At 44.2% G+C, this 18,062-nt stretch overlaps 1 protein-coding gene across 5 annotated transcripts in view; it reads right to left on the bottom strand.

The window, feature by feature from the left end:
- septin9b (septin 9b) overlaps nucleotides 1–18,062 on the bottom strand; it is a 58,063-nt gene that overhangs the window by 3,895 nt on the left and 36,106 nt on the right. For 4 of the 5 annotated variants that reach the window (XM_076090246.1, XM_076090247.1, XM_076090249.1 and 1 more), the window contains 7 exons: nucleotides 13,032–13,217; nucleotides 8,599–8,727; nucleotides 8,377–8,458; nucleotides 7,993–8,130; nucleotides 4,549–4,666; nucleotides 1,820–1,915; nucleotides 1,414–1,510 (listed from right to left, as the gene is read on the bottom strand). In XM_076090246.1, the coding sequence (XP_075946361.1) occupies nucleotides 1,414–1,510; nucleotides 1,820–1,915; nucleotides 4,549–4,666; nucleotides 7,993–8,130; nucleotides 8,377–8,458; nucleotides 8,599–8,727; nucleotides 13,032–13,217 (846 nt within the window). Of the gene's footprint in view, nucleotides 1–1,413; nucleotides 1,511–1,819; nucleotides 1,916–4,548; nucleotides 4,667–7,992; nucleotides 8,131–8,376; nucleotides 8,459–8,598; nucleotides 8,728–13,031; nucleotides 13,218–13,903; nucleotides 14,408–18,062 lie in introns of those variants that run through there. The other variant, XM_076090250.1, reaches the window with a different exon arrangement.

Raw genomic sequence — 18,062 nt, forward strand, 5'->3', positions numbered from 1 at the left:
AAGCTTCACTGCTATACGGAGTTTAGCAACATTTCTACTGAAGACTGTATAGTCGTGACATCACAACCTTACTGAAGTCGCAACGGCTCCTTTGAAGTTAAAGTTTCTGAATATGGACCGTGTACATTTCTCGGTGGATTGAGCGTTGTGATACTTTCACAGTAGTTATATAGCAACTAGATTGCTTTAAAAACAAAAAGACATGGAAATCTCACTTTCTACAATATGGGAAAGTTAAGAGTTTAACAGTATCTGAGCTAGCTTTACATGGATACATGTCTCTGACGGTCATATTCCCAGTGAATCACAGATGAAATAGACAGGCAGCTTTCTGGATTCTACAGTCTGAATAATTTACAGGATATAAAAATGGTTCATTTTTAGTGAGATACTTAAGTTTTACAATGCATTCATAGTGCGGCCCATAAACTACAGCTCAGTATGCACTGCAGAAGAGGGTGCTGAAGTGCATCCTGGGAAGGAAACAGTGTTTGTTTAACAGTAAAAGTCCTCCAATCATACTTTCACTTCCTGATCTGACAGATGTCCTCTCCCTCTACTTTCTTTCTGTTTCTCACACACACACACACACACACACACACACACACACACACACACACACACACACACACACACACACACACACACACACACACACACACACACACACACACACACACACACACACACACACACACACACACACACACGGGGGTGAGGTGAGGACATTCGCTTGCTAAGAACCTCCTTGGCAGTGTGAGCATGCAGCACGGGCCAACAAAAATGTAAACTGTATCACAGTCGCAAGTGAGTGTGAGGCAGTGCGTCCGCATTATCCCAGAGGACACAGGAAGTCCGTGCAAATCTCTTCCTCCTGTCTCGATCGTGTCCCTAGTTACAGACGCAGAGAGACGTATGTACACAGACGCCTGGTAGTCAAACAACAGATGGTCGAACCAGCTGGCCGGACTTTAAAATCTGCAGTTCGTAAATTCTCACATGTTGAAAATACACCAAAAATGAGTCTGTTGTCTTGAGAAGCTGTTGCTGCTGGTACGTTGTGTGAATGCCATCAGCTGAATGGGATTATCTATCAGAGGGATGACGCTGAAAGGCCTCCGCGCTGAACAGGTGGGAATCCAGGTGCGAGTTCGGTAAATGAGACGTTTTAGTGTTTGAACGGAATTACGCCGTGCAGATGGACGTTATAATATATGATAAGGCCAATCTGTACTATAGAAATGTACGAGTTATTTTAAAAACCTCAATGGATTTCAGCTTTAACTGATGCTGATCTGTGGTCTTCAGACCTTCACGAGACTTTTCTGGTGAATCATTTTCTATTGTCTGTTTGACAGGATGAGTAACCAGCTGTGCAATTTTGTGTGTGTGTGTGTGTGTGTGTGTGTTTACCCTCTATGGTGCCCCATTTTGTCTTCCTTCCCAGAATCCTCTTTCCGTTCACCTGGTACTCCTGGTCACTGCCCACAACAGCAAAAGGGATCATCTCCTGTTGAGTGCACACATGCAAACAAACACACACACACAGATGCACTCATTGAAGCGACACAGCGATTTTTTTTCAGGTCATGCTTCTGGTTGTTCACCATTACTAGAACAACATGCTGTTATTGACTTGTTTTTTCTAATTTTTTGTGACAATCGTGACTTCCGAATATTTCCAATTAAAAAAAAAAGGAAACCAGGATTGAAAAAGAAAAATAATGACACATGACAACCTAATTTAAACCTGCAAATTACACATTTGTGAGTGCCGTGATGTCCGGAGCCACAGGAGGATGCCCTCCACTGAACTCACCCTGATTTTGTCATTGATCATCCTGTCGTCTGCGTCCTCGTCAAACTCCTTCTGGGGGTAAACGTCGATGCCGTTGGCTCGCAGCTCTTCCCTAATCTGCACAGAGCCAAGCACAATGACACGGGAAAACATGAAATACAATTGGCTGAATATACACAGGAACAGCACCTCAAAGTTATCTTACGTAGCATATAATCAACAGAGTCTTGGTAATCACATTTCACACAATTGCTGAATCCAAAAAGGTTTTTTGTTATGAGAGCTGAAACAGACACCAAAGGAAGGTCCGACTGGCATAGAAATCAAACCGCACCAAACCATTCATCCATCATCTCTCAATGCCGGCCAACATGTGAAATCAATCAGTCACCGTAACATGCAAACACCACTTGATGCCTGGACTGCATCCTGTTTACATATAGGTATTTAGGTCTGGGCCGGAGACTTGAATAGAAGCTGCTCTGAACTCACTAGGACTGTAATGAATAATTGCTTATGTCATACCGTCTGGTGTTGACATGAAATGACTCCTAATATCCTTGACACGGAGGAGTTAACATGGAGGTTAACCACTCTAAGGAAGAAAAAAAAAAAAAAGACATCCAGACAGCGGTATGGCTTATTGAATGGCCCCTCCTTTTCTTTATATGTCTTTATAATGACTTAAACAGAAAAATAGACAGACAAGTTTCAAGGAGAAACGTCCTGTTAATGAATGACTCTTCACTCCCACAATTACTACTCTGACAATTTCCACTTGGTCCGTGATCAAACACTCCATTGTTTATCCTTGGAAGCTTTTTCTCAGGCTCACATTATAGGACGCAAACCAAGTGAGAAAGCCACATCAACTGCCAGTTAGAGGAATACAAACAGACACTCACAGCTGGACACGTCGAGGCTGAACACTCAATAGTAAAAACTGTCTTATTCTGTTTGCAAGATGCCGCAGGGAAAGTGAAAAAAAAACACTTGGCACGGGAGGCTTTTAGTCAATAATCTTCAGGGTCACACAGAGCATGTGCGGCCAACCAAAACAATCCAGCTACAAGCCCTGCGGCTTCCATTCTCTGCCAGGGTCCGGTCCAATCCCTGCTTTGTTCTTATTGGACGGTGTTACGGGCATCAAGGGGAGGAAACGGTAGCCAAGACACCCATCGTGCTTCTCTAAAATGAATAAAGCTTTTTAGGGAAGTCTGAAGGCTTGGAAGGAGGGATGGAGATTTAAAGGAAATGGCGGAGGAAGGCAGGTGGCTGTCTGCCTCCTGTGGATTGTGAATTATCCAACAAAAACACACCGAGGGAGGGATGCAGCGGAGACCGTATAAGACTCAAGCCAGGTGGAGCGGGAATGTGTTGTAGCAGGGAAAGCCACGATAAGGAGGCGAGGTTACAGTGGGGGGGGGGATTATCCGCCAGAGGAGTCAGACTACTGTAACGTACCAAGCGGGGCTGTCACAATATCAGATTTTCACTAAACGATTATCGTGGCCAAAATAATTCACGATAGCGATATTATCGCGATATGTCTATAGAATAGAACATTTGAAAAAGAAAATAATAATGCCATCAGTCATTTTTGACGAACGAATTACACTCATAATACGAATGCAGGTAGATGGAGAGAGAGAGAGAGAGAGAGTCTGTAGCAGTTAGGAGAATCTATTGGTAGCGATGGAGGATAATATTAATAAGTATGTTTTCTTTAGTGTAAAATCACATTTTCTCTCTTTGGTTTTCGGCCACCGTAGTTCTCCAACACGCTTGGCACGCTGGAGTTCCAAGTGGCTGCAATCTGAAAGCTCGCCACTAGATGACGCCAGATTGTACACACTAGTCCTTTAAGAGTCATTGGATTATTAACAGGATATTATCATGCGTTACTAAACTAGGCCTTCTGCTTAAAAACCTGCCTTTTAAGTGAAAACCTTCATAGCTCTCCAATGTTTAGCCTGTATACATGTGATGACTTTGACCAGGTACAGTAGTTTAAAGTAAAGATAAGCAAACTCAAAAGAGCTTTGACTATCACCAAAGTATCACAAACAGATAAATGACCTTGGTTTTACTTGTAGGAACTGATGATATTCATTGTTACCAAAATGTTTCTTTCCAGCTCTTTCGAATCTGCTAACGTTTCACAGAGGTCATGTTTATTTATTTTTCATGCACCAGAAGGCGGAGACCTCTCTGAACTTTCAGACGTCACCAAGTAATTCCCTGGTAATGAAGGGCCTGCCTGCTCGGATGGCAACTGGGCAGACGTTCGTCATCTGAAAAAGAGCCAGACTTAAGAGTTGAAGAGCGCTGCTCAGTAAATAAATGCTTCAAATAAAGACTTCCTAAATGTTTCCTTCTGGACTGAGCAGGACTGTGGAAGCGCTGCAGTTATAGAGATGATACGGCAGACTAATCCCCAGGATGGGTGCACAATGTGGGTTTGCCCAGATGGCTTTTGTTTGTGGTGCCTGGCAGCTCTTCACATGTTACCGACCTGTGGTTGTGGATGTGCATAAACACGTGCGTCTGTGAGGGGGGGGGGTAATCCGCCGACGGTTTAACCTACTCATCATCCGTGTATTTCGAGCTTTAAAGACCCGCTACAGGTTATTGCAGGTGTGATGGGGAGGGTGTGAGATCAACCAGAGCCACATGTGAAAACCAGCCTCATAAAAAAAAAAAAAAAAAAAAAGGCACCGCTCTCATCTAAACGCGCACACTCCTCTCACCGTCTGCTTAAAGGAGTCCCTCTCCTCCAGGGTGAGTGTGTCGGCCTTGGAGATGACGGGGACGATGTTGACCACCTTGCTCAGATGCCTCATGAACTCCAAATCCAGAGGCCTCAGGCTGAAAGGGAAGATAGAGATGACGGTACAGCTTCATTTCACTCTCATACACTAACTATGGGGTTACACAGCAGTGCAGATTTGTGAAACATTTTATTATTTCCTTTTTTGTTCCTCTGTGGCACAGAGAAACAAAACCTTCTGCTTCAGGACGTAACAGTATGTGAATTCTTAAAAATGAACGTAATGAACAACATAAACCACTAGAGGGCAATCACGGTCTGTTCCGTTACATTCGGTCGACCCTGGTTTCTCATGTGGACACTCAAACATGAGCTGCCGTTTATTTTCCTTTACTGGTTGAAACCATTTTATTGTTACACTCTCCTAGGTGTGATTTCAGGAAACTGCAGAGCTTGCACATTCATTTTTTTAGGGTTAATGGATAAAACAGTCAGGTCTTTGTTTGCCGTTTTTCCATTTGTGTTTAATATTCTTGCTTTCACGCAAATTTGGACGAAAACATATTGTCATTTCAAGTAAGGTGTTTTACTTTTCTCCTGTAACAGCCTTACTGCTTACTCTAAACTGCTCTTCTGCTCCTGTGTGTTTTCTTATTTCTCTCTGCCCTCAGTGTTTTTTTCCTCCCGTCTTAACGTGGCCTCCAGTTGCTCCTCCAGCCTCCCCTCACGCTGCCTGCTCTGCCCTCCAATTAGCCCGAGCCAAGCCAGGCAAGCCTGTTTCAAAGACCCAGGGGCAGCCGGAGGAGAGGCCTGGCTGGTTCTCCACAGTGACTGACAAGCATGTCGCCGTGAACATAGGAGGAAACACAGGGGGTTGGGGGGAGGGGGGGTCATGTGTTACATGGAGCGAGACAGAGGAAAGGAGAAAAAGGGCTGCACAAAAGGTAAAGAGAGGTGACATAGTGAGCGGCGCGTTCAACCAAACCTCACTGCGTTGTTTTTCGTGCCGAGTGGAAAAGTGGCATGTGTCGCGTGCATGCAGAGAGGTAGGATAGCGACAAATCAAAAGTGGAAAAAAAAGAGGTTTAAGATTTCACCGTGTGAATGTTTATCGAGTATAAATTACACATACGCATTCGTAAATTGTCTTATGTGCAGATGCAAGAACGTACAAATTGGCATGCGAGGCGTGTCACACGCATGGCTGAGCAAAGATGCACATGTCTTTGCACATGAACATACGGAGGAAGAATGAGTATGCGTGCATGCACGCACGCACAGACGTCCACTTTAAATGCCCGCATGCACAAATTTGAGTTATGTTTATGTGAATTGAGAACAATAGGCTGAGGTCAAATTAGAAGTGGAGAGGACAGCCAACCACAAGCGCAGATACCTCTCCTTTCGCTCTTTTATATAATGGATCAGAAAGCAGCTCTGGGTCGATGGGAGTCAAAGTGTGGACGTTCTTTTTCTCAGGAGGGCATGCTTAAATAAGGTAACAACAAGATGGCCCAGAAGGGGAAACAGCGCGGTTGACTCCGCCATCGTCGGAAATGGCTGCCGGTGCCGTGAGCGTGTTCCGCTTCACCGAGCGCCGTTCATCAGCCGGTAAACCCACAGAAGCAACTTAAAAGCAAATTGCTGACGCGCAAATTGTATTAGAGCCTCGATAAATACAAACCGTTGCTTAGGACGCCTAAAAAAAAAAGAAAAAAAAAAAGAAAAGACAATCCAAAGAGCTATCTGCAACGATAAGAGGCCTGTGGTCACATGGCAGAGGCGTTTAAGAGGCTTCTGGCGCTGCGTCTCCGTAATTGGTTACAGGCATAATTTAAAAAACTTCAACTGGCGTTACTTTGTGAAAAGGAGAATACATTTTTTTGGTGCTTTGGAGGTTTTAAGATTTGTTCCAGCACTTTTTTCCTCATGAAACAGGCTAAAATCTAGCACAAATCAAAGTGTTATTATGTTGTTTATTTAAGGTTCAAACCCATTTTTGGGTACATAGAAGATGTGATTGCAAGTATGTGCCATATGATGCCTTTTCTAAGTCTCATACAACAACACTACATCTTTTGACATACATTAATATCTGTGACAGGTCATACCAGTTGCCCCAACACATGTCTCCTTCGTCCTGTTGCCTACAACTCTCTGGTTGGCTGCGAGGAAGACAGCACTTCCTGACAGATGTTTGCATCTTAGTTTTTCAAAATGAGTGTGTATTTTCATGGACACGTTTCAGTGCATGGCCGGGGACGTTGATACGCGCGTGGGTAGCGAGAATTTGAATACGGCGTGGATGAACGAGATAGAGGCGAGCGTTTTGTGCGCGCCGTTGAACCGGCTGAACTGAGCAGCTGTAAGTTGCGACACAAACACACAAGTGTAGTTACAGGCTACAAGTGTTAGCATGCCCACTGCCCACTTGAGTCCACGACACGCACTTCTTTACATGAACAGGGACACACTAACACATACATACATTCTCAGAAGCTGCAGCTGTGGCGACGTGAGCAGATGATGAGGGGGTCTGTCAAACAGTGGGACACACACACACACACACACACACACACACGTTGCGGATGGAACGCTTAAGTGGACAACTGTTGAGCTGCTGGTGCACAGAAGTATTAAGCCTTCACGGAGATACTTAGGTTGGTGCGCGTGGGTGTTTTGTGTGCTTTTATCCACATGTGTATAATACAACGCTCCTTCCAAGGTTCCTCCATCAACAGTAAATCCTCTGTGTGAGCACCGAGCCCTGCTGTGCTCCCTCCTTGACCCTTGGTGCACGTACGGACAGACCAATCATCGCCGTCAAATGGAATAAATTACAGTGGGCTTGGAGGAAAAAAGACCCTAATCACAGACAAAAAGCAGAAGGAGAAACGTGGTTTTGCGTCATCTCTGCAGCAGCAGAGTGTCAACACGAATCAAAGCCTGGTTGTTTTAACAGAGACGTGTGCTCTGCCGAGACCGGTTTTATTTCTGCACAAGCCTCTCTCACTCGGGAAAATCTTATGCCAAATTGAGGACCATGTCGGACTCCACCTGGGATGGATCTGTGAACCACTTGGTGTCCCATCTCTCTGTTTAACAACATTTTCTCACTTTTACATCCTGATAATTGTTTCCCATGTCTCTCTACCTCTCTCAACTATGAGAACTGTAGAGTCCAATTTCGTTGTGAAATCCGACTCTTCGAGGGATATTCAGTGTCTCTGGGGAGGGAATGAGTTCCACATGTGGTCACTAAAAAGAGAGAGATGATAAAAGAAGAGCTGGAGAGGAATGTGGTTAAAGAGCTGTGGACAGACAACGGGGTCCAGCGGGGCATTCCCAGAAGGCCCGATTAGTCACCGAAGCTGTGGGAGAAATTGGTGGAACGAGGGGCAGAAAGTTTAACATGGGATCTTACCAGTGGCCTGTGGGAGGAATGAAGTATATGCAGCAGTGCACCCTGGAGTCCGGGATCCTCTTCTTCCTGTTGATGTGGATTTCTTCCTGCAGGTAGGCTTCATACTGGTCATTGATGAACTTCATAATGGGCTGCCAGCTGGCAAAGGAAACAGGAATGAGAAGCTAAGTTTGGGTCAGCCCACCATCCAAACCTGCTCACAGTTACTCAAGCTAACCAAGCATTTTATATTGCTTTCATATTCTATATGACATAACAAAAAAGGACCAAACTTTGAACTTTGGCTTTGATAACCGGGTCAGAATGAAAGAGTAACGAATGCAGTGATGGAGATGCCCTTCGTAACAGCTACTGAGGCCTTCAGATAAAGTATCCTCCGCTCACCAGTTTTCATTGTTGATCTGATCCCCGAAGCCCGGAGTGTCAATTACCGTCAGCTTCATTCTCACTCCTTTCTCCTCGATGTCTAGACAAAAGAAAGGCTATTTAATTTGTATTTCTTTTGGACACACATACACAGAAAACCAGTAAGTATCATGATAACACACATTAACAATACTATTAATATTTTGGGCTGTAGGCTACTGGACATGAACACTGGCCAACCGTGACTGATGGACTTGATCTCGATGGTCTTGGGGATCCTCTCCTCCGGATTCGGCTTCACCGACTTACGGCTCACCTTGGATTTGAACAAGGTGTTCATCAGAGTGGACTTCCCCAGGCCGCTTTGCCCTGATCAGGAAAACACACACAAACACACTGTTAGAGAAACTGTGAACACATTCCAGAGTGGTTTTAACCTCGGACGGTCACAAGGACAAGAGCCTCATTCAACTCATTCAACTCAACCAGTTTTCTTTTAGGGTTTTTCCCCTCAAAAAGCCAGTGAGATTGAGTATGCACATGACATCATCTCTAATGCATGGATTGTGCATTGTGTGTGTGTGTTCATGTGTGTGTGTCAATAGACCCTGAGCATAGCAGGACAGCTGCAGGGTCAGACAGGCAAGCTGTGGAGGCCAAGAGGACAGATGTATTGTATAGACCACACACACACACACACGGGCAAAAATGTCTACGATCGTGAGCAAATAGTAAAAGGCCATTTTTAACTATTTCAAGATGCATGACGACACTAAAGGAAGACAAGTCTGCAGGGAGTAAATTCCAGAAGCCTTGACTACATACATTCAAGACATTTTTTGTTTGTGCTTACTTGTGCTCAACAACCAGATGCAGTGGAACAAATAAATATATATAAATTGGTAAAATAAATAGTTGATCTTAGTTTTAGTGTAGCTATCCATTAGCCAAGAACCAAGAATCAAAGTGCTTCAAATTAGCCCTTTATATCTTTATAGGGAGCAGGTCCTCCTCACGGAGTCTGCCATGTCTTACCGCCATGTTTCTACAGTAGCCCGGAACGGACAAACCAAACAGCGGCTCTGAAGAGAGCCTTTCGCGTTTCTACATTACTTGAAGGCCACTTAAGTTTTCCTACACGCTTGTGAAACTGTGGTAACGTTAGACGCAGAGTGCGAAACCGTCGAGCCGCCAGCCGCCGTCCGACTCCCGTTGCCCCTAAACAAGTATTATTATGGTATGGACGGCCTCTGTGCGAATCATCCCCGTTGCCACGTTTTTGCACTCGGCGGCCTCACAATACTGCAGTCTTGGAAAGGGAGGAGCGAGCTGTTGGCAGTTGGTTACAATCTGCAACCACACCGCTGGACTCCTACACACTGTGCCGTTAAGAAACTTTCAAAAAATGTTCTTTGTGACTGAATAATTCTTGCATGAAAAAAAATACACACACAAACACATCAACTCTCGGGCCTGTTTCGTTTCCCTCCGCATTTCTTCGTTGCCCTCTGTTCACGGTCCCCATGGACATCCACCGTGGCGTGTGGAGCATTGCCAAGCTGCCAGGGCCCTGTGACACCCAGGGCGGCCTTTTCCGCCATCACTCACTCTCTCTCTCTCTCTCTCTCTCCACATTTCTGTTACACACACACTCTACATTCATTACTGAGTGGCTTTCATTCACCCACACACATTTCCTCTCTCTCACAGACACACACACACACACAGAGACACCTTGGCTGCCCTCTCTGCGTGGTGGAAATCGTAAAGGTCAGCTGGCTGAAGGGCAGGGATTAGGCAAATGCATCTCATAGAGACCACAATCGACCACGGCTGCTGTAACCTTTCACGCAACTCGCTCGACACCAGAGGGACAACTCGGTTGGCTAACGGAAACTTTGTTAGACTCCGAAAGATGCCCTAGTTTTTTTATTTCCATCCTGTTACCCTGGCATTCTTTATTCTTAGTTCACGAATGCAACCCCAGCGGCTTAGAATGTGGCAAAAAGAAAGTCAATCATCTAATAAGCTAAATAGACAGACATTTTTCTCAGGATTTTATAGACCCAGCACTAAAAAGCAGGTCAATACTGGCCTTACAGTGAGAAACCGGACTCCAATGAGGTGTTAGTCAAGTATCTGCCAACGCATTACCTAGCAGAACTTGATACGTTGCTGTAGTTCTAAATGTCAAAGCTCCGTCCTGCAAACAAAAATCCCTTCACGAATGTCTACTGTTCTTTTCTATTGTGAACTTTTTTATGTATTCTTCTCCGGGGTGCAGAGTGTGAGGGTATCATTACACACATTATTAGATCATCTCACGACACAAATTGAATTCATCCTCGAGCTGTCGGAGCCCTACAAGTGGGGTCCTACAAGTTCTGTAGAAATGTGCATCAACATAAAGTGCGTGTCTTAGAGTCACATCGCCCGTGCACAAAACTCTGCGCCGCGGGGCATGAAATCAGACGAACTGCATTCTATAACTACCGCCATGCCAATATGATCCAAACACAAAGACCAAGGCTTATAACTCGTAGCTGACGCTTTTCAACACTTATTCTTGTTGAGTAATCTGCATCTCAGTGTGTGATAACATTCTGACAATTCCTTTCTCTGACGGCAACATTCGGTCCTGCCTGCATGCCATAGAGACTGCACGTGTATAAGAAGTCACCGTGACGTTGCCCATTGGTTTGTGGACTGATGTTTTGAAGCCTTGGGTTCGGCATTTTGGACCTCGCCATCTTGGTTTTTGGCTGTAGCCATCTTGCTCTTTTGCGACCATAAGTGACACGAGAGGGTGGAGCTAAGTACAACCGGACGCCGAATAAGACATTTTTAGGCGACCAAAAATGTTACAATTAACTTTCATGAACTGAAAACAGGCTGTGAAAGGGTTGAAGTTGTCAGATGAAAACAGACCGGACAACACGGTGGTAGCCACCTGTCAATCACAAAGTAGCCACGCCCTAAAGCATACCCTGCTTTATGGTCTATTTGACTCTAAATGGACCATAATTTACTAAATGAACATCATGCTGTATTGAAGAAGACTTGAAACCGTCAATTGAGACCAAAAACGCATGTTTACAATGTTTACTGAGGTAATAAATCAAGTGAGAAGTAGGGTAATTTTCTCATACACTTCTATACAACCAGACTTCTTTTTGAAAGCAGAAGAATGGCCATTAGAAAGAATGCAAGTTGAAGGCCCTTCTGCATTGGCTTCACTATTCAGACCCGGAGGTCGCCCCTTGCTGCATGCACGTACACCGGTGCATTCATGGATAATTGTGCGTGTGCACGGACTTGATGTGGGGATCGACAATAACTGGTGGCGTGGCGCTGCTCTCTAAGGAACTGATACGTGAGCTTCAACTTGTCAGAGTAATCGCCGTCATTGCGCCACTTTCTCAGCCTGACTGCACCCTGTAGTGCGCTCAAGTGTGTGTGTGTTACATCATTGACACACAAATAAGAGAGCAAATTCTGGAAGGCACCATGACTCTTCACTAACAAACTGCAGTAGAACCACACACGTGTTTATGATTTCATTTCTCTTTTCTACTTCATCGGACAACAGCTGAGGAGAATTTTTATGATGAATGTAATGAAGAAACAGAATGGAAATGTGTTTTCTATGTCAGAGAATCTGCAAACTAAGCATGCTGTGTATGACATCCTGTTTATATGCGGTGTTTTGCATTTTGTGTCGGTACTGCAGACGTTGAAAATGTTTGAGATGGTTACCTGATCTTATCTTTTCGCTGAATTCAGTACCGAGACAATAACTGTTGCAAACATTTGGAAGGAATTACAGCCTCGAGTCTTCTCGGACACATCTGTGTCAGTTTAGACTTTAAATCTAACATGAATCAAGCTCAAGGCCAGGCTGGATGGGAGCAGTTAAGCTAATCTTGACATCATACCACAGTATAGTCATAGTCATACATTATGGTGACCATAATTCTCATAGAAAATATCTTTTATGTGCCATTGTTTAGCATTAATAGCACATGTTTTCAAATTGAAGTTTAAGAATTACTCATTGCAACTAAAGCATAAATAAGTGATTTGAAACTGCAAATTAGCAGCATATGATCGTAATTTGAGGGAGACAAGGTCAGGGTTAACAACACAAAATAACACTCCAAAAGGAAGGAAAAGTCAAGGGGATTGAACGCTCTCTGAAGTGACTCGACATTGAGATTTTCTTTTTCCTAATTGGAACACGAGAGCAAACATCCTGCACATGTGGCTTTTGTTCTGGGTGGTTTTTTGTGTGTATATGTTCTCCAAGTTGCAGGTGAACAATGAAACTTTTAGACTGTTTTCGTAAGTCGAGATTAAATGAAAAATGTTTTTCTCACCTTGTTAGAACACATTTCCACTATTTAACAATATATGCAAACATTTTTTTTTTTTACTAAAATAATCAATTTATTTGTATTATTATATCAAAATCCAATCATCTTTTCTTCCTGTAAAACAAAATATGACGGGGGCTCACGTAAGAGAGAACCAACCAATAATATCATGACATGCATCCATCAATCAATGTGCAACTTGTAGCCTCAATGGGAGGTGTGACGTGTGCTGAAGACGCTCTAACTTCCGTCTCACTGGGACTCGAAACGTTGAATTAAATGAGTGAACGTCGGACTCACCCACAACCATGATGTTGAGCTCGAAGCCCTGCTTCATGGCCTTCCTCCTCATCTGCTCCAGGATGGCATCGATGCCCACGTAGCTGAAGTCGCTGCCATGGCTCTTCTCCCCCTTTCCTTGCGGGTTAGGGTGGTGGGGCTTGGCGGACTCCGACATGTTGCTGTGGCTCAGACTGACCTCTGACCCTGAGGGATGCAGGTTGAAGAGAAAATATATGAATTAATGAGATAGATTTACATGGTATCTATACAATGCACATGCATGAAGTTAGATTTTTAAGCAGTGAAGTGTACAAATTAGTAGTTCAAAGGGACTGAAAAAAGACACCGCATGTGAAATCATGTTAACTGCCGAGTACAAAAAGCTCGGTGCGAGGATACTGATCTGAGCAGTTCATTTCCTGTGTGAAACAGGATACACCAGGCTTTAACTTCACATTCATGAGTGCCCGCCTTTGTACAAGACAACACTGAGAAGTTGTTAATCTGTCATTTGCACTGTCCGCCAAAAACCCAACAGCAGGGAGACACATGTGCAGATGTGCATGCACACATAACATAACAAGATAAACTTTCCCATCACACTTCAGCTGAGAATTGTTTTCCCAGTGGTCCAGTGCAAGCAGCCAACTGTAAAACTCACCAGTAAATCACATGGGAAGAGACACACATCTGCTCACTAATGTTGCATACCTTTTTCGATTAGCAACTACCTCATGTTGGTAGCACAAGCCTTCAAGAGTAATTCTGGCTTTTTTTTTTTTTTTTTTTTAAGAAATGCATGATGTAGAAGTTGTGATCAAAGTGAAACAGAACATCTGGAAATAAGAGTTGGAGCTCTTAAAAGAATTAGGAAGACAAAATGAACAGACCTTGTAGGGAGAAAGCGCTGCCAACTAACAAATCGCAGCTTATACCTCGCTTTAAGGAGATGGTTGTGTAGAAGACGAAGGCCGTGTGTGCCAAGGCACCTCTGCAACACAACTCCGCTCTGCCAAACGTGCTAGTATGTGCTTGCAGCAGCGACCTCTTCTCTCAATGTAGGAGGAGACAACATTTCCTGTGCTGCGTTTCAGAAACTTGTGGTACTGTCTGTGTGAGGTCTGCAGTCACAGACACTACAAACCACAGACCCACACACACACACACACACACACACACACACACACCTGAAGCCGACAGTCGTCCTGACTATGTACTGGTACGGTATACTGCAGCTGCGATGGATTCAGGCTCTGTTTTGGGCCGATTATGTTTTCTCATATAACAGCGAGAGTTCAAGGCTCCAGCATCTGAAAGCTATTTTTGCTGAAGAACATAGAAGCCTTTGTGCTTTTGATTTGTCTGTCGTATCGCAGAGACAGCCTGCCTGTAATATGTTTTTGGTAAGGATTTGAATGCAGTACAAATGACAGCTTTTTCCTGGGCCCTCAGATAAGACGGAGAGTGTGAGACGGAGGTAGAGAGGCATGTGATCTCGCTAAGAGGATACATTTTCCAGCTTTTCCTGCAGCTATGAAGCATAGACTGTCCACAAAGAAACGGCCCTCTTTGGCTTTTCTACCTCAGCCATCACACGTGTTGGAGCACAATCTCACCGTCCTAACACACCTGCACACATTAATTAAAGGTGCTGCGTAAATACCAGATTGGGAGCATTTCGATTGGCTCTCAACGTCGTGTCGGCTGATCCGCTGGCTCACAGCTAACGATGCTAACAGCTAACAGCTGCTAAATAGGGCTGGGCGATGATTCAATATGAAAATTTATTGTCTTTTAATGGAATCATATCGGGATAAAATCATATATCGGAATATCGCGATACACAAAAGCAAGCTCTGACAAATCTGATTATTTTGCACTAAAGTTTTAATTAAATGAGAAACAAAATCAAAAACTATAACGAGTGTGAATGTGGTCATTTCATAAAACTATTTATTTATCGAATTACCAGAAAACATGCTATACAGTGATATATATAGTTATCGACTTATGAAATGACCTATAGCGTGACAGAGGATATTGGCCACATCGCTCAGGCCTAATGCTCTGAATCCTGTATGTTGCACCTTAAAAAAAGAAAAAAAAAGAAACAGTCAGCTGAACCTCTCTGAACTCAATACCCATTTTTTCCTTCTCCAAGCTACAATTTTGGACCATGAGGAGGGAACCACACCTTCAACAGTCATAGATGAACTGGGATGTGATGCCACATGTGGCTTGGGTTAAACGCAACAAATCCATTGCTAAAATCTTGGAGGAATAGGAAACTCCCCCCCACCATCAGTACAAAACAATGACATGGTTTAATCCACGCTGTAACGTGAACCTCCTGTTAATGCCGCATCCCGGTGGACTAAAGCTGATCCTGTGCAGCGTCGCCGTCCTCAAGAAACCCGACACAGAAGCGTCTCGGAAAGCGATACAATAATCCCCCGGTATTTGGATCGATTTATCTTTCGCCTGTGAGATGTTTGCAAATGGTTGCATAGTGTCATTTGGCCGACCCTGCACTCAACTCGTATTACATTGAGCCCCGATTGCATCAGTAGCCTCTTGAATGACAGAACGCAGATTAGCTCTAATGACATACTTCCAGCCAAAAATGTCTCCCGGGCACTGTGACAATGCCAAGCCCTGGGCCATCTGCTGCTCTCTAAGAGTAGACAAACTGTAGCAGAAGCAACCACACGGGCGTAGCAACAAGAACTGGCGACACACATGCAACAGTAAGCGGAAGAACAAGTCAGAGTCAGAAATGTTACCCCGCCTGACAACCACCCTGTTGCTGTGACGTTCACTTCTCTTTCTTGAATAGTCCAGCTGAGCATTCTCACTTTCATCGGCATTATTTCCCAATGATTTCATTCTCGGGGGTAAGGGTGAGCCGGCCAGGACCAATCGTTATTTATGCCCCTTGTGTATCAGAGCGACAGTTTTGCCATTTGCATCCACAACAAAGTGTCTCCTCATGAGTCAGATCCGCATTCGAGCGTTATGATGTTCCACAAAGACAGCGTTGATAACCTTCGCTGCGGCGAGCTACGTTTCTGGATGAGTAACCTCATTACACAGTACAGTATGACTCAGATCAGTGGCCTCGACCGTTGGATCCGAACTGTTCTCCAACCAGATAAACCGGGCGCCTTAAAAAAAGAACAAGACATGTGAGACTTCACTGGAATAAACTCCCTTTGAAGAGCGAACTGAACGGGAGAGACACGGTGAGTCGGTGGGGTGCACATTTCATTCAAATGAATGATGTGGGAATCGGACCTGTGCAGAGGACCAAACAGGTGCATCGATGAACCTCAACTGACCCCTCATTGAGAAAACACATTTGACCCGAATGAAAATAAATGTATTAAAACGGCAGACGGACGCTACGCGTGAAGATTGCCTTCTTTGGCCTCGTGACATGCAAAAGCGGTATTTAAGGATTAGAGAGCTTTGTTTAATGAATGGAGACAAGTTCAGGTTTTTCCTTTGCATGAATGGATAGATCCCATCAAAGAGAAGACTCGTTCATCTTCAAATGAGGGCACTTAACACTGAGGGCTGTTTCAAGTTTCATCATTGGCATTTCTTTTATATTCATCTTTAGATTCCTGAAGATGACACTGCGCTGTTTATTCAGGGTCTGCAGTGTATTAACACTGTCTGAAAGACAAGACCACTGGTGGTTGTCATGTTGGTGAAAAGCGCTCGTGTTTCACTCAAACAGTAACGAAAAAAAATGTGTTTCTGTTGGTTGTTTTATCTGCATTATGGTAGTTTCCTGTTTGACACCGGGGACTTCACAGCAGACAAAACCACAGTATTTACATCCGCGTCGTCTGACTCACAAGATGTATACACTGTGCTTATAAGCCTGCCATTGCCCACTTCCGCTATCTATCTTGCAAGGGCACCGTCACTGCATCCTAGGCTTAACGCCTCCCTTTAGTCTGGAATTTTGAAGGGCTTTCACTGACTTTTCTCAAGCGCTATAACAGTGTGGACATAGGTCGGGCTATGCGAGACAACATCCACATTAAAAACGTTTGTTGCTATAAAAAGGAGCAGTGTGTAGGATTCGTCGCCATCTAGCGGTGAGTTTGCGGAGTGCAACCAACTCAAATGTCTGCCGTGTGCCAAGGACAACTACGGTGGCTGGCGGAGATAACGTGAATGGCCCCGTCTAGAACCAGCGAAATCTCGAAAGCTTGCGTTACAAACTAATAAAAAAAAGATATCAAGCTGCATTAAGATAATTGTAGGATCCAGTAGTTTTGAATTAAAACTCAAACTGGGGACTGAAAGTCCAATATCTCGGCATCTGCTTTAATTTCCTTCAAAATCACGTGACAATACAAACTCTTGTAATTGCATTATTGTAGGCAGGACAAAAGTGACAAAGTGTACACTCTTAAAGTTAGAGCGTGCTCAACTGATTCCCATGAAAACATTACAGTCCGACATTTTATTCTTGTTAATGCTGAACGCCAGCATAGCTGAGTGCAGACCAGAAAACACAAAACTGCTTTCAGGCAGCATTCTTGTCTGGCCTCAGCCCTCACAGAGAAGTCATACATCATGTTAATACTTCTAGAGGTATGCAACATGTAAATATTTAGCTGACGGATATCAATAACCACCATCCCGAAGCATCGAACCCACTTCCTTAAGTTAAAACTGACCTGTAATGTAATCCTCCTGGAAAACCAACACAAAGTGCTCCCCTCCGATCAGATACAGTTTTGTATTTTGCTGTAACAGAGAATCCCCTTCCCACTCGAGACTCGCACATAACTCAACACTCCCCTCTCAAGCCTTTCATTAAATTCCCATCAGGCACATCTCATCCAATTCTACATTTAATATTCGCAGAGTGAAACTTGAATGCGCCGATGCCTGGAACAAAGCCTTCATTGTCTTCTTGAGTGGCCTCTTAAAAACCAAAGTGGCGAAGCGCCAATTCACCACTTTTCAGCCCGGCTCTAGATTTTATGAGAAAGTAGGTTTTTGTACGTTATTGTTCTGACAATAAGG

The sequence above is a fragment of the Anarhichas minor genome, unplaced genomic scaffold, assembly GCF_050575085.1.
Source record: "Anarhichas minor isolate MPS153535 unplaced genomic scaffold, ASM5057508v1 ptg000012l, whole genome shotgun sequence".
Classification (NCBI taxonomy): Eukaryota; Metazoa; Chordata; class Actinopteri; order Perciformes; family Anarhichadidae; genus Anarhichas; species Anarhichas minor.